The 14,992-nt window shown below is 32.7% G+C and overlaps 2 protein-coding genes and 1 non-coding gene across 3 annotated transcripts; all 3 read left to right on the top strand.

The window, feature by feature from the left end:
* The first annotated feature begins 1,123 nt into the window (after positions 1 to 1,123).
* Positions 1,124 to 4,147, top strand: LOC121239116 (elongin-C). The gene is made up of 4 exons (XM_041136253.1): positions 1,124 to 1,314; positions 1,529 to 1,634; positions 3,740 to 3,864; positions 3,954 to 4,147. Exons 1-3 carry the CDS (start codon positions 1,203 to 1,205, stop codon positions 3,816 to 3,818), a joined length of 297 nt encoding a protein of 98 aa, XP_040992187.1. The 5' UTR covers positions 1,124 to 1,202; the 3' UTR covers positions 3,819 to 3,864; positions 3,954 to 4,147.
* Positions 4,148 to 5,415: 1,268 nt separating this feature from the next.
* Positions 5,416 to 7,709, top strand: LOC121239115 (protein THYLAKOID ASSEMBLY 8-like, chloroplastic). The gene is made up of 2 exons (XM_041136252.1): positions 5,416 to 5,911; positions 7,073 to 7,709. The coding sequence occupies exons 1-2, from the start codon at positions 5,543 to 5,545 to the stop codon at positions 7,460 to 7,462; spliced, it is 759 nt and encodes a 252-aa protein (XP_040992186.1). The 5' UTR covers positions 5,416 to 5,542; the 3' UTR covers positions 7,463 to 7,709.
* A 2,621-nt stretch (positions 7,710 to 10,330) lies between these two features.
* Positions 10,331 to 10,412, top strand: TRNAS-AGA. The gene has a single exon. It is a non-coding gene; the product is annotated as a tRNA-Ser (tRNA).
* Positions 10,413 to 14,992: the final 4,580 nt, after the last annotated feature.

The following is a 14,992-nucleotide window of genomic DNA, read 5'->3' as shown; positions in this document are numbered from 1 at the left end:
TGCAGCCAAAGTTATGACCAAAATATTAATACGTGCGCAATATCATCATAATTCGATAAATCTTCTACCTTTTACTGTCATATTAATGTTGATCTGCCTTTTCAAGGTAGTCTAATACTATCAACATGGTATCTGCCAACTCATCATTATCATTCTCAGATTCTCCTGCATCAATGGGTCAATCAGAACCCGATTTTAGTTGGTCAAACCTTAAATTTTAACACGACCCATATAAATAACGAGTGATAGGGCATGGCCTACTTAATGTGTTTAGTAATTAAAGTTTATTGGGTTGACCTGGACACAACTTATTTGACCTATTTCAACATATTTCATATAAATGGATTGAGCTAAATTGTATATTTATTTTTGCACTCAATTAATATAACTTGATATATAATATAAAAATAACTATATAAATCATTCACAATTACAAGAGATTCATGATAAAATATTTTATTATCAATATCCAAACTAATAATACATAAAAAAATTTAATATTTTCATAAAATAAAATTACTTATTAACAATAAAAGTGTAATAGTTTTAAATATTAAGTAGTCAAATAATGATATTAATATTAGTATTAATATTCTCAACAACAAAAAAAGATATTAGATTAAATATTTATAAAATTTATTAACAAAATTTATTCGTATTATACGAGTGATTCAAGTTGGTAAATTGAGGCATAATTGACTCAGTTATTAATAATCTCTTACTAAATAAAATCCATTTATAGTCAAAGTCACTTGTTATAAAGTAAAGGGGGCGGCTACTATGCCGCCCCATTTTGACCGCTGGGCATACCGCCCAGTATAAATTTTTTTTTTTCATATTTTTTTAATATATTTAAATATATTTAAAAAATAAAAAAAATATATCAATACACTTAAAATTACTTCCTTAACCATTAAGTAAAAAAAAAATAAAATAAAAAAACAAATTTTGACTTAATGTCAAATAAAAATGTCAAATTAAAAAGATAAAATAGACTTTCTCTAAAGTAAAAAACAAAGTCCAAGAAACTTACGCCGTATGTGTTTGTTTTCCCTCCCCTATTCCAATTTCATGGTTATCAATTATCCAAAAAAAAAAAAATCACGGTTATCACGATTATCACGGCCAGTTGAAGAGAAAAATAAAAGGAGAATTACGGCGAACGCATACGACGCAGAGCACGGGAGAGAGAGCGCGCGAAGATGAAGAAAGAGGACACGGTGAAGCTGATCAGCGCCGAGGGTTTCGAATTCGTGATCGATAAGGAAGCCGCCATGGTTTCTCAGACCATCTACAATATGCTTACCTCTCCAGGTCTCTCTCTCTCTCTCTCTCTCTCTTGCCCTTTTTAAATTTCTTTCCGGACCGAATACAATTAGGGCTGCCTTGGGTTGAGCTAGGCAATTCATTATCTTGCATTATATGATTAAAGTTAAAAATTTTGGAGAAAACAATTCCTATTGCCTCTCATACTTTCTGTGATTCGTGCCTGACGAAGTGGTTCTATCTATTCTGTAATTTCTGAAAGGGAGCTTTGCTGAAACGCAGCATGGTGAAGTGACTTTCCCTGAGATCAGCACAACGATTTTAGAGAAGATCTGCAAGTATTTCTACTGGCATCTTCAATTCGCCAGGTTGTCATCTTCCCCTTCATTTATTTCTTCATTCGTGTCCTTCTTTTGGCTGTCTCGTCCGATAATTGGCTTTGTGTTTCTTTTGTGGTATTTTCGATGAACATATTTTAAATTTTTGGATGTCTGTCTCATCAGTATGGGTGGATGCCATCGTCATAGTTCTCTTCCTTTGTATAGACATGTATGATATCCTACAAAGGGTTCTATTGATTTATACTTGGCGTTTATACATCCTACAAAGGAATTTAAAGATGATTTTTAGTGCTTATATCATATGAAAAGAGGCAGAAAGAACCTTGATCACTTCTGCCTGCATTTTGATGTTGGAATTATCTATATTGTTCTTCCTCTATATCAAGGCAAGCATCAGATGCACACTTGCAGTCTTTTGGAATATCACATCATTTGTTATGTTTCAATTCGTAGCATTGGGGCATACTGATGCAACCTTTCGAGTAAAATCCCTGTCATAATCCTTTAAGTTTCGTTTATGAGCCAAGAGGTGTGATAATTGTGGAATAAGAAAGGGATCCCTTGAAATTCCTTCCCACTCTGCTAAAAGATACTTGGATTCTCTGTTTCCAATGCTATCGTGTTTTTTATCCCCAGTTGGAAGGCATAGCTTCCTGTTGCTTTTTGCCATGTTCTTGACTGTTTGACCTAGAAGCTCCCCTGTTTATACTTTGTCTTTATGTTTTCTTATTTAAACTAATCTTGATAACTAATGTGGGCTCTGTTTAACTGCGCGAAAGTGTGAGAAAGTCTTATTGGTTTGAAAAAGAATGAATACAATGTTTTTATTATGATGTGGAATGTAGTCATTTACATACTGTGTTACTGAGATTAGGTTCTTGCAACTCCATATTCTTTTGACTGGAAGTGGTATGTTGCCTTTAGTGGTATCTATCGTATTCTTTGTCGATTACCGTAACTTGTCCTCTTGCAATTTTACTCCTCTAGTGGCCATTATGGAATAAACTATTGAGTCTGGCTGTTCTTTTTGCATGCTTTCTTCTTCCTACTTTTGCATCGTCTTCTGTCTATATGAATTAAACATAGGGCATGAAGCAATAATACACATGTATAGATATATATGTTATTGTAGAAATGCTGATGCATTTTTATGATTGGAATGTCCAGGCAAAATGTTTGAAGTAGCTATGTTACTGAGTGAAGTGATGGCTACTTCTCCTAGTGATGCTCCCAATGGCTGTGTGAAGGTTTAGGCAAGCTAGTGTTGGATGTTCTAGTAATTTAGAAGCTTGATGTCTTTATCTACGTGATGGTTTATAGGAAAAATACTGATAGTTCAGACTTTTCCTTAAAAAGAAAAATTAATTCGTATAATATTTTCCGTGCATATTAGGCTATTGTGAGCCTGTTATATGGATGGTTACATTTTAATTTCATATCATGACCCTTCAGATTTAGTTTTATCTCATAGGTCATTTTTTATTTTTCGATTTATCCGACTAACGGATTTTCACAATTTAATAATTGGAGTAACATGTAAAAGTTTAGAGGAAATTACAGGTTTTAGAAAAATGGCAACTTGTTGAATAAGAAGCTGGATAAATAAAAAATAAATAAAAAAAGCTGGATGGACTAATTGCTTGGAAATATCATTTCAAATCGGGGTCCTGATGAATATGATAAGCTTAACGGTTGAGGAAAAGTAGGACGGACTATCTGTACTTTTTGCTTTTTCTCATACATAATTTGTTCATATCAATAATCTGATAGTTACTCTGCCTGTAATGATTTGAGTTAAAATTTAGTTGGTTAAGCATCTCTCTGCTGGGCCTCCTGTTTATAATCAATTTTTTTACTACAATACTTTCTTGGAGTCAGGCACCGTGTCTGTTTAATTATATGTGGTACACTTTGTGTTTGTTCTTTTTGTTAAGATCTCGGTGACTGGCATGGTCAAATTATTTGTAAAGAACATAACTGCACCAATATTTCTAACTTCTGTTCTACATATTTATAAAAGCTGGAATTGGCACTGATTGTTCGTTGGAATTGATCTGGAGTTTTGATCAGAAACTCCATTACCCCCCATTGTTATTACGTCATACTGATACACAAATGCTACTATTTTTCAGTGGGAAGGAGACTGAGTTTCCCATTGAACCTGAGTTGACTCTGGAGCTGATGATGGCTGCCAATTACCTTCATACTTGAATTATCACATCTTTTGCCTCTTGGGTGGCAAGTCCTGCTCAACATCGTAAGCCTCAAATGATTTTGTACTTCGATTTTCTTCTGCTATAAGTATGTTTTAACTTGCCCACCTTTTTGTTTGGATCCTTCATCCAGTGATTATCTACTAAGGATGCTTCAGGTGAAATTGTTGCTCAAGAAGTTTCAAGAACTATATGAAGGTAGTGGTGATCTCATGTAGTGGAACTCACTTTGCATTGAAATGTGGTATATAATATTTAAGCTGTATGTGATTGTTACACTAAAAACAGTGTTAGAATAATTCAGCCAAGTGCAGTAATTGGACGGCTTAAAGTCGAATTCTTCAAAAGGTCTTCCTTATTTAGTTTCACCAGAAGTTAAACGTTTCAGAATATCATCAAAGTTTCTTACGGATATGAGCATCATATGGATCCCCAATTAAAGCTATTAATCCCAGGCTCGTGCATGAGGCGTTGAAAGAACTTGTTCTCGTTTAAGGAGATGACAGCACTTGCCCCAAATACTTTCATTAGCCATACACGAACTATCTGAATTGCCCTTCAATGACGATCTTTGCCTCACCATTGAGGCCATACTGTGTTACAACTCCTAGCCAGCATGTACAACAACATATAAAAAGCTTTTGATTGTGTTGAGTTTGAATGACCATAAATTTCATTATTAAGTTTAGAAGAACTTGACAGATCATGTTTAATAAATATTAGACAATTAAAAGTACGCTTATTTTTTTTTTCTCTATATCTAAATAAATACGGTTGTTATTAATAAAAAAAAAAAAGTGCTACACTTCGAAAACTTTACAATCAAGGTATAACTAAAATTATTTTTCTAATGCATTGTACATGTGCGTGAATGGTGAAAATGAAAGTGGATCCTAAATTGGTCTCATTCAAATTCTTGAGGAAAAGTTTTCTTGTAAGTGAGTTCGCGCACCAAACTGTACACCGATGTTGACATATAAGACATTCGCTTAATGAAACGGTACAAAATGAGACGAAAATGATTTTTGTAAAATAGATGACTTTATTCTTTTCTCAAAATTTTCCTTCTTTTATTTTTATTTTTAATAAAAAAAATCATGTCAATATCGATATGCAATTTAGTGCACCAAACCGTTTGTACTCAGCAAGACTCAATTCTTAAATGACAAGAAGTCTTTTGTGTTCTCTTTCAACTATCTCTATTATATTAAAAAAAATGAAAATGATATACATACAACCATTTCACAATTCTTTTACTATCTTTTACACGATTCTTTACTTTTCAAAGGTTTATGCGAGCCATCCCTTCAATGCTATTCATGGTACGAGAAGGATTTTTTTCTCCTTCCATATAAACTTATTAATTAAAAATTTAAATTCGATGTGAAAATTAAATTCTTGTATTGTTACCTACATTGTTTATATAAAAATATCATTCATCATCTTTTAATATTATATTAAGGGATGATGGGGAAATGGCAATTAAAAAACTTACCAACATCATTTTTCACATTATACCCTTTAGTTAGTAGAAATATTGCATTAGAAATTGAAGTTCTCTTGGCACTTTTTAGTTTTTACTGACCCTGTCCTGAGTGTACGCCGTGTAGTTTTTGCTTTTGAGTTGTATGTCGTTTGACTCGTTTTAGCCTTTCGCGTGAACTGCCCTTCATTTCGTTCGCCGGTCGAAACCTGATCAACTTGGTCACCCGAGTAACTCCAATGGCAACCCGTGCATTTTCAAGACTAAAACACCCATTTTTGGCTTCCATACTCATTCGGAACCTAAGGATAGTTCCTATTAGAGAACCTTCATTGCCAGTAAAACCCGAAGTCTTAGCATCAGTACCCGATTATTGCAAACCCTTTAGGCTATACCATGATGGGAGGCCCAGAGGACCACTCTGGAGAGGCAAGAAGCTGATTGGGAAAGAAGCGCTTTTTGTGATATTGGGGTTGAAGAGGTTCAAGGATGACGAAGAGAAGCTTGAGAAATTCATGAAGACCCATGTACTGAGGCTCTTGAAGATGGATATTATTGCTGTTCTCTGTGAGCTCGAGCGCCAGGAAGAGGTTGCTTTGGCTTTCAAGGTTCGCTTGAGATGTACTGCCTATTATACATTTTCGTTTGTGTTGCTATTATATTTTCATCCTTTGGGTTCTTGATTGGTCACTTTGTTAGCTCTCTCTCTCTATCTCTATGAACTGAATTGGAATAGTCATTAATTGCAATGTGAGGTGGAAATGATCTTCTTGAGGGCGAACTTACTTCATAAATTGCGAAAGCAAGTACCTTTTGTAGAATACATCTTTAAGATGAGCAGTAGAGTGAATACGGCCTGCAAGTGTTCGATAAAACTCCTTTGAGGAAAAATCAACTCCTGGAAACTTCTAATATGCTCTGATTTAATATATGTATGAGGATCACTTTACTTACTGTTAAATTGAAGCTTCACATATAAAGCAATGTATTCGCTTTGTGAACTTAGCTTGAGCATGTGGCTGCTGGTTGTCCGTGCAACTATGAAGAGTTCAATTCCAGGGGTTTCTTTTAGTGGGCATTTCTATAATGGAACCACTGGCAAACGCATCCAATTTTTCTGGTCTTTTAGTATCGAACTTCTGATGGGTTACTGTTTATTGTTTACTAGTTTCACGATGAGGATATTGAAGGAATGGTTATAGATTGAGAATCAGGTAGTTTATGATTGTATTTTGGGTTTAGCATGCCCTATTAATGCGGCATTCAAGTCAGGTGCTCTTTCATCGGCAATGATAACTTTATTGTTCCTTTTTCTTAGCTCTCGTCTGCCTTTCCTCATTTTCCTCAATATGGAACCATATCTGCAATACAAACTTAGCCTTCTCTTTCTTTTTTTCTTCCTTGAAAAAACTTGGACTTTTCTTTGTCTGAAGTTATGGTTCTTCAGATGCAGAAACCATAATTTGGTTAGGCCATATCTTTTGATTAGAATCTCTATCATCTTCCTCTTGGTTAGTTCCCATATTAAATTTTCAACCTATCACCCTTATTTGCCATGACTCTATTAAAGATGGCGGATTTCTTGGATCTGGCTGATAACATCTTTTCCTGGGTTTTGATCTTCTTATTCCAGAATGATTACTTATTAAAAAAAAAAATCTTCCTCTTGGTTACATTTAACAATAAAATTATGCTTAGATTTTTACATCAGTGTTTATTTTAACTAAAATTATACACTTGGGCTTACGAGCAACTCAATGAATTTTCAGATGTTCAGGGTGATACAGAAGCAAGACTGGTACAAGCCCGATGTCTATCTGTATAAGGACCTGATTATTGCATTAGCGAGACGTAAACAAATGGATGACGCAATGCAGTTGTGGGAAGACATGAGAAAGGAGGACTTATTCCCTGATTCTCAAACATATACTGAAGTCATCAGGGGCTTCTTAAAGTATGGATCTCCTGCAGATGCAATGAACATATACGAAGACATGAAGAAATCCCCAGATCCTCCTGATGAGTTGCCATTCAGGATTTTGTTGAAGGGACTTCTGCCACATCCCTTGTTACGAAACAAAGTCAAGCAAGACTTTGAAGAGCTCTTTCCCGAGCGGCACGTGTATGATCCTCCAGAAGAGATATTTGGCAGATGCTAAGTTTTCCTTTTTCCTTTTTTTTTTTTTTTTTAATATTTCCATTTGATAAAATACTCCTTTACTTGTATTTTTCTGACACCTGAAACGCCTTCTATGAGGATATACAGTAAAATATTCAGGTATATGGTATTGGAATCCTTTAGAAAAAATGTTTGACCGATCGAAGAAAAGAGAAACAATATTTGTGTGGAAGGGAAGTTCTTGATTACCCGTAAGTATGCCAGGGATCCGCACTTAGCTTTTTCAACTTGAGATGGTAGTTCCACACCTTTAAAGCCCATAACACACTTTTGAACCTGCCTGAGCATAGAAATAATACAAGTAGACAAATTTTTCTCATCAGTCACTATTTACTATCCCACACTTTATAAAAAATATTCACACATTCTATGAAAAAAGAAAAAGAAGAAGCTATAAGTGTGGAGCGTGAGAGTGAATAGTAGCTTATAAGTAGAATTACTCAATCAAGAAAAATCCAAATCATATCTAGGCTTATATATACCAAAAGGATAATGTTGAATTCCATTCACCACCCCTTATACTTAATCTAGAATTTTAAGTATAAGCTAGAATTTTACGGTCTTCCTTATTTTTCATTTTGATGGGGGTGGGGTGTTGGAAGTCTTAAGGCTTCCAGGCCGTCTTATCGTGTGTTTATGTTGGTATAGACATGGTGTAACGTAGGGCTCGTTTATCAGGAATGTTTATAAATAATTTTTATCCCATTTCATCTCATCTCATTTTATATTATCTTATTTTTTTTCAAACATCATTAAAATACAAACACTTTCAAACTAATCATTACATTTTTTTCAAACTCCAAAAAAAAAAAAAAAATCCAGATTTTCAAATTCCAAAACAAAAATAATATTAAAAAATTTTAATAATATTTTAACTTTATAATATTTTTTATTCAATTTTTCTCTCTTTCCTAAAATCTAATAAATACTAAATTCAAACTGTCTCACTACTATTTACAAACCATTTTACTACTATTCACAAAATTCTCATCTCACCTTATTCATCAAACGTCCTAGAGTATTTCAGAATTCTGTGAATGATAGTGAAATGATATGTAAACAGTAGTAAATGGTTTGAATTAAAATCTTTTATTAGGTTTTGTCGTTTTGAAAAATGAGAGAAAAAAAGTTGAATAAAATATTATAAATTTAAGAAATTGTTTGAATATAATTTTTGTATTAAATTTTGAAAAATTGTATTGATTTTTGTGTTTTCTTTTGAAATTTTTAAAAGTTGCAATGATTAGGTAGTAATTAGATGAAAAAGTTGAAGATTTGAAATTGAAAAATATTTTGTATTTGAGTAATGTTTTGAAAAAAAAATTGTGAAAAATTTTTAGAATTTTTCATTTCATCTCATTCTTCAAACATACCAATTTTATTGATGGCCTTTGAAATGAATCGTACTCGTGAGCTTGATTTGGTAACTAGTAGTGTGAAATCAGTGCCTATCATTAATTTATACGGCACGTAGAAGTTTAATTATTGAATGAAGCCCTAGCTTTCCTCGGCCAACTACCTCGTGCATGCCTGATGCCTCCGTGTGTTTGTATTGTTCTAGTTTTGCATGTATGTTTTAGTTTTGCAGATTGAGTTGGCTTTGAATATAAATTTCAGTTGCTTGTTTTTTCTTTTTATACAATTTTAACTCACATTTCGAGTTAGTCATGTTGACTTTATATCGTTCAAAAAGGTAAAATAATGTGCATAACCTAAGTCGGTTTTATTCTGAATAATAGTAACGTTAACCATACTCAAGGATAATGTGAGCAAAGGAATTATATTACCACCTGTTGATGCATTTTTCCACCAAAGCTGGATGCCAACAGAATTGTACCGTACAATGCTTGAAATGCTCTCATCCATAGCTCAAATGGTAAATAAAATGTAGCAAATATAAATAGAGAGAGAATGATTTAAGTAGTTCGGCATTAAAACCTACATCTACGGTTCACGTGGAGGAGAAATCCACTATTTTTTTTTTGTTTGTTAATACAAGCTCTCATAGTCACTCATAAGCTCACTAACACAATGGTGATGGAAGTAGAAGAGAATGAGAGGTTGAAGGAGATGAGGTCTAGTGGTCCGTAAAAGTCTTGTTGCCTTGATCCTGCCTTTGTCTTTTGTACAACTATATCCTTGCTTTAGAATACTCTTAATGGGACTCACAAACCCACTTTAATCTCTACTCATAACTATTCACAAACATTTTTAACACTTTTCAAATATTCTTACTATCCAAACATAGATTTTAAGTGACTGAGTCTTGTGTATGTCGGCTTGCAACTCTACTTTATGTCCACTCATAACTAACATACCAGACCACTTAATCTTTTATTTCGTCTTTCTTCCATTAGATGCACTGAGTTCTCAATTGACCCGTAATCATTCTTGTGGATTTGGGAAGGGCATCATATAAAGAACTACTTTTGTTTTGTTTTTTAGTTTTAATTTTGCCTTGGACTCTCAAGCGACCATTGTTATGGTTACAAGTTATCTCAAGGCTCCCTAATCCCTCTTGCAACTAATTATTCTGATAGTTGTTTAGTTTCTAAAGAGAACATTAATTTATACGTAGTAAAGTTTTCTCAATGGTTCTTACCCCCCCAAAATTCATTAATCTCATCACTTTGCTTTTGTAATCATCGCAAGTTTGTCTATATATATATATAGGCAAAATTAAGACCCACATCTGTAACAAATGTTAAATTAAGACTTTGTTATGTTTTTTTCTAAGTAATTCTTTGTCATGTGTGCGAAAATAGAAATAAGATTTAATTCACATTTTTTCTGGGAAATGGTACTGAAATCCAGTTAAATATAAAAATTACCATACATTACCCATCAAGTGGGCGTGCCGGAGTGGTTATCGGGCATGACTAGAAATCATGTGGGCTTTGCCCGCGCAGGTTCGAATCCTGCCGCCCACGGTTTTTTTATGTACTTCTGTTTGGTCTCTTTTTTTAATTATTGCTTTACTTTCTTAATTTTCTGTACGTCTGTGTGCATTATGACCAAAGTGTAAGTGGTCCTTGGGTGAGTTTAGTGATGAAGTGTGTGAAGTCTTAATGTTGATTAATGGGGGCACAAGTTTTGGCCTACAAGAGGGTTGAGACAAGGTGATCCATTGTCACTCTATTTCTTTTTATCATGTGCTGAAGGCTTGAGCACTTTATTGAACTATTATGTGAAGTAGAATTTTACAAAAGGGGTGCAAGTGGCTCGGGGGTACTAGCATCAATTACCTCTTTTTGCAGATGATTGCATTCTATTAGGCGGAGCAAAGATTGAAGAGTAGAGAATGATTCAAAAGGTTCTGAAAATTTATGAAAAGACCTCAAGCCAGTTCCTTAATAAAGATAAGACTTCTATTTTTTCTAAGTAAAAACACTAAGGTAGCAGATATGAAGGCCATAAAGGAAGCTAGCAATTCTTTTGTTTGTGGAACATATGAAAAATACCTTAGTCTTCCTGCTATGGTTGGAAGATCAAAATTCAATACTTTCAAGAATCTTAAAGAGAGGATCTGACAAAAAATGGCAAGCTGGAAAAATAACATTTTATCACAAGCAAGTAAAGAAGTCTTGATTAAGACAATTTTGCAGGCCATCCCTACATATACCATGTGTGTCTTCAAACTATCCAAAAAATTGTGTCGGGATATTAACGTTTTGTTCTCCAAATTTTGGTGGGGTAGACAACATGAAAGGAGAGAGATTATGTGAAGGAAGTGTGAAAAGTTGGGCTTGCAGAAAGGAAGGGGTGGCATGAGTTTTAGGGATTTGGAGAGCTTTAACATCGCTCTCCTTGCAAAAGCAAGGGTGGAGGTTGCTTAAGTACCATAACTCTTTGGCTGCTGTGATATTCAGAGAAAAGTACTATATAAATTCTGGTTTTATGGAAGTAAAACTAGGCATGCAACCTTGTCTTGTATGGAGAAGTGTATGGTTAGCTAGGAACCTCTGAAAAGAAGGGATAAGGTGGAGAGTGGGTGATGAGAGAGACATTCAAATCTGGGGTTCCAAGTGGTTACCTAGTCCCTCTTCTTTTTCTATCCAGTCTCCAGTTTCTTTGATGCAGGAAGACTCAAGGGTCAAATACTTAATTGATAAACAGAATGGGGATTGGGATGAAGAAAAAATCAGAACTATTTTTTACAATGAAGAGGCTGAGAAGATCCTTAATATACGCTTGAGTAGAGGCAAAGCTAAAGATAAGATGTTTTGGGGTTCTTCTAAGAAAAGTACATTTTCTGTTAGAATTGCATACTTTTAGCACTTGGACAAAATGGAGAGGAGTAAAGGAGAGAGCTCTAAGGAGGTTAAAGTGGATAAAAGGTGGAGGAAATTTTGGGATCTGGATGTGCCAGGAGTGACAAAATTGTTCCTTTGCAAAGCTAATAATGACTTACTGCCTACTAAAGTGAACCTTTACAAGAGGAGAGTGGGTGGAGGATAAAATGTGCCTTATGTGTGATGCAGAAGAAGAGTCCCTTATGCATGTGTTGTGGGAGTGTCCTGCAGCAAATGATATTTGGGGAGATAATAAAAGTTGTGTTCAGAAATGGGTTAGATCAGAAGTGGATTTCCTGTTGCTGTCGGAGAAACTCATGTCTATTTTGAATAAGTGTCCGTTGGAAGAGATGATAGTGATGTTAAGAAGGGTATGGCTGAAAAAAGATTGGCTTGCCTAGGAACTTAATTATATCTACTAAGACTGCTCTCAAAGATTATCAAGAAACTCATAATTCTTTTAAAAAGGGAGGATAAATGTAGAATAATGTAGTTAACAACTTGAAGTGGGAGTAACCAGAAAAGGGGTTTGTAAAGATTAATTGGGAAGCTTCTCTGGATTTAAAAAGGAAGAGAATGGATATTGGAATTATGATTAGAGATGAGGAAGGGGAGGCTATGGTTGTTGTGTGTGATCAAAAATCAAATGTGGATGATGCAGCTATGGCATAATGTTTTGCTATGAGGAAAGCTATGAAGTTGTGTAGAAACCTTAACATTTAGAAAGCTAGATTTGAAGGTGATGCAAGGGATGTCATTTTGGCAGTGAGTAGTGATGAAGAAGTATTGTTTTGCTATAGCTCTCTAGTAGAGGATGTCAAATTTTATTTTAAAAACAAGCCAAATTGGCTCTTATAGTTTGCTCATAGAGAAAAGAATATGGTAGCTCATACTTTAGTAAAGAAAGCTATAGACTAAGAAAAAGTGTGGATAAAGGATGTTCCATATTTTATTTTGGGATGTCTAAATAGAGATAACAGTTGTATTACTTGATTTCTTAATGAAATTCTAAGGTTATATTAAAAAAAAAAAAAAAAAAGAGTAAATGATCCAATTGTGCTAAGCTTGCAAATGCTCCAACTTCCTTCCTTCATGTCATGTCCAAAGTGTATATTGTATTATTAGAAGCCTATATGATCAAGAAGTTTATAAGTGCTATTTTGGAGTCCAATTACCTCACTATATCAAATAATATTTAGTGGACAAAACTCTAGGCAAAGTTGGAATTTGGGTAATAGCTTGTGATGGAGAAGGAGACGTCTAGGCAACACTAAGGGCCTGTTTGGAGTTGTGGTAAAAATCTTAAAAAATATTTAAATAGCCTTAAAATCTATTTAATAAAAAATTAAGTTGTTTAGGTGTTACAGATTAAAGCATTTTTTAATCTCAAATAAGCTAAAAAGACAATCAATGAGCGAAAATATCTATACAATTTTCAAATAATTACAACTTTCAAACTTTTAAGGTTATGATGATAATCTTTAAAAAATCAACTAATCATCATTTCTATCACAAAAATCAATTTTTTAATTTGTTTATAAATAAATATAATATGTTTGAAAGTGCTTTAAACATATGGTTACCAAACAGTAAATAATTTTATAATAGTAAAACTTATTATTTCGAATGTTTGGGAAATGAGATGAGATGAAAATTTTGTAAATAGTAGTAAGATGGTTTATGAATAGCAGTGAGATAGTTTGAGTTAAATATTTTCTAGATTTTAGAAAACAAGGGAGAAAATTATAAAGTTAAAATATTATTAAAATATAATTTTTGTTTGAGAAAGTTGTAATGATTAGTTTAAAAGTGTTTATGTTCCAATGATGTTTGTGAATGAAATGATATGAGATGAGATGAGAATTGTTACCAAACATCCCATAATTTTAGTTAGTCTTTAAAATAATTTCTTCTACATTACATATCTTCTTGTGAGTCTTTGGCCCAAACCCTCAACATCTAAACACCAATCAAATACACACTTTTCAATTTTTAATTTTTAATTTTTCTATCTAATCATTATAACTTTTTCAAACTTCCAAACAAAACACAAAAAATAATTCAACTTTTTCAAGTTACAAAACAAAAAGATATTAAAAAATAATATTCTAACAATATTTTAACTTTATAATATTTTTAAAAAAAATTCTACTTTTCATCCCCTAAACCACACACCAATATATGATTTATCATTTATGTCAATCTATTTAAACACACATATATTGATGTGTAAGTATATTTGTTTAAATAAAATGACAAAAATAACAAATCATACGTTGGTGTGTGATGTGGGGATGATAAGTAGCGTTTCTGTATTTTTTATTCAATTTTTTCTCTATGATTTCTTAAAACTCTGCAAATTATCTTAGGTCAAACTATTTTACTATTATTTACAAACCATTTCATTACTATTTAATTTTTTTTTTATTTTATTTCATCTCAACATTCAAATGAGGGGTTGATGTTAAAACTTAAAAGTACTCTTAAGTACATGAGTATAGTATGGTTAATGATATCCACTCTCCTCTATTATGGGAGTAAAATTCGGATGTCCAATATTTCCTATAAATATTAAAAAAAAAGAAGAAGAAAGAAGACAAAGAAGATAACTCATTGAGCAATGCTACTCTGCCGTCCAGAGTAGACCACTCTAACTGATCGCTAGTATAAAATCACATTTTTATTTTTTAATTTTTTAATTCATATTTTTTTATCATTTTAAAGTACTTTTAAAAATATAAAAAAATATCAATATATTAATAGTTACTTTCTTAACTATTAAGTAAAAAAAATTAAAAATACATGAGGTGTCAAAATGAGGGAACAAATTGAGTGGGCAAAGTAGCATTTTTCTAACTCATTTATTAAAATTTATCAAAAATTTTTCTTTGAAGTAACTATAAATAAACAAGAAATGTTTGGTCTATATATAACTTTTATACAAAAATTAATAAATTAACTTGATTTAATTTAATTTATTAGATCTTAAAATTATATTTTATAAAATAAATCTAATATATCATAATAAATCATGCCATATATAAATTTTGTAATATAAAATTTAGATCCGACTAATTAATTATGAGACTTTTTAGTTGGGAGATTCTGTCTATGTTAGGAAAAAAAAGAAAAAAAAAAGAAAAAAAAAAAAAAAGAATACAAGCCTAGGCTTGCAAAATATTCGATGTCGTTTTGTGCTTTTATTGGTCCATTTTTTA

Source organism: Juglans microcarpa x Juglans regia, chromosome 7D (genome assembly GCF_004785595.1).
Source record: "Juglans microcarpa x Juglans regia isolate MS1-56 chromosome 7D, Jm3101_v1.0, whole genome shotgun sequence".
In the NCBI taxonomy this organism is placed as follows: domain Eukaryota; kingdom Viridiplantae; phylum Streptophyta; class Magnoliopsida; order Fagales; family Juglandaceae; genus Juglans; species Juglans microcarpa x Juglans regia.
Note: the sequence above shows the minus strand (reverse complement) of the source record. Positions and strands in the feature narration are given on the sequence as shown.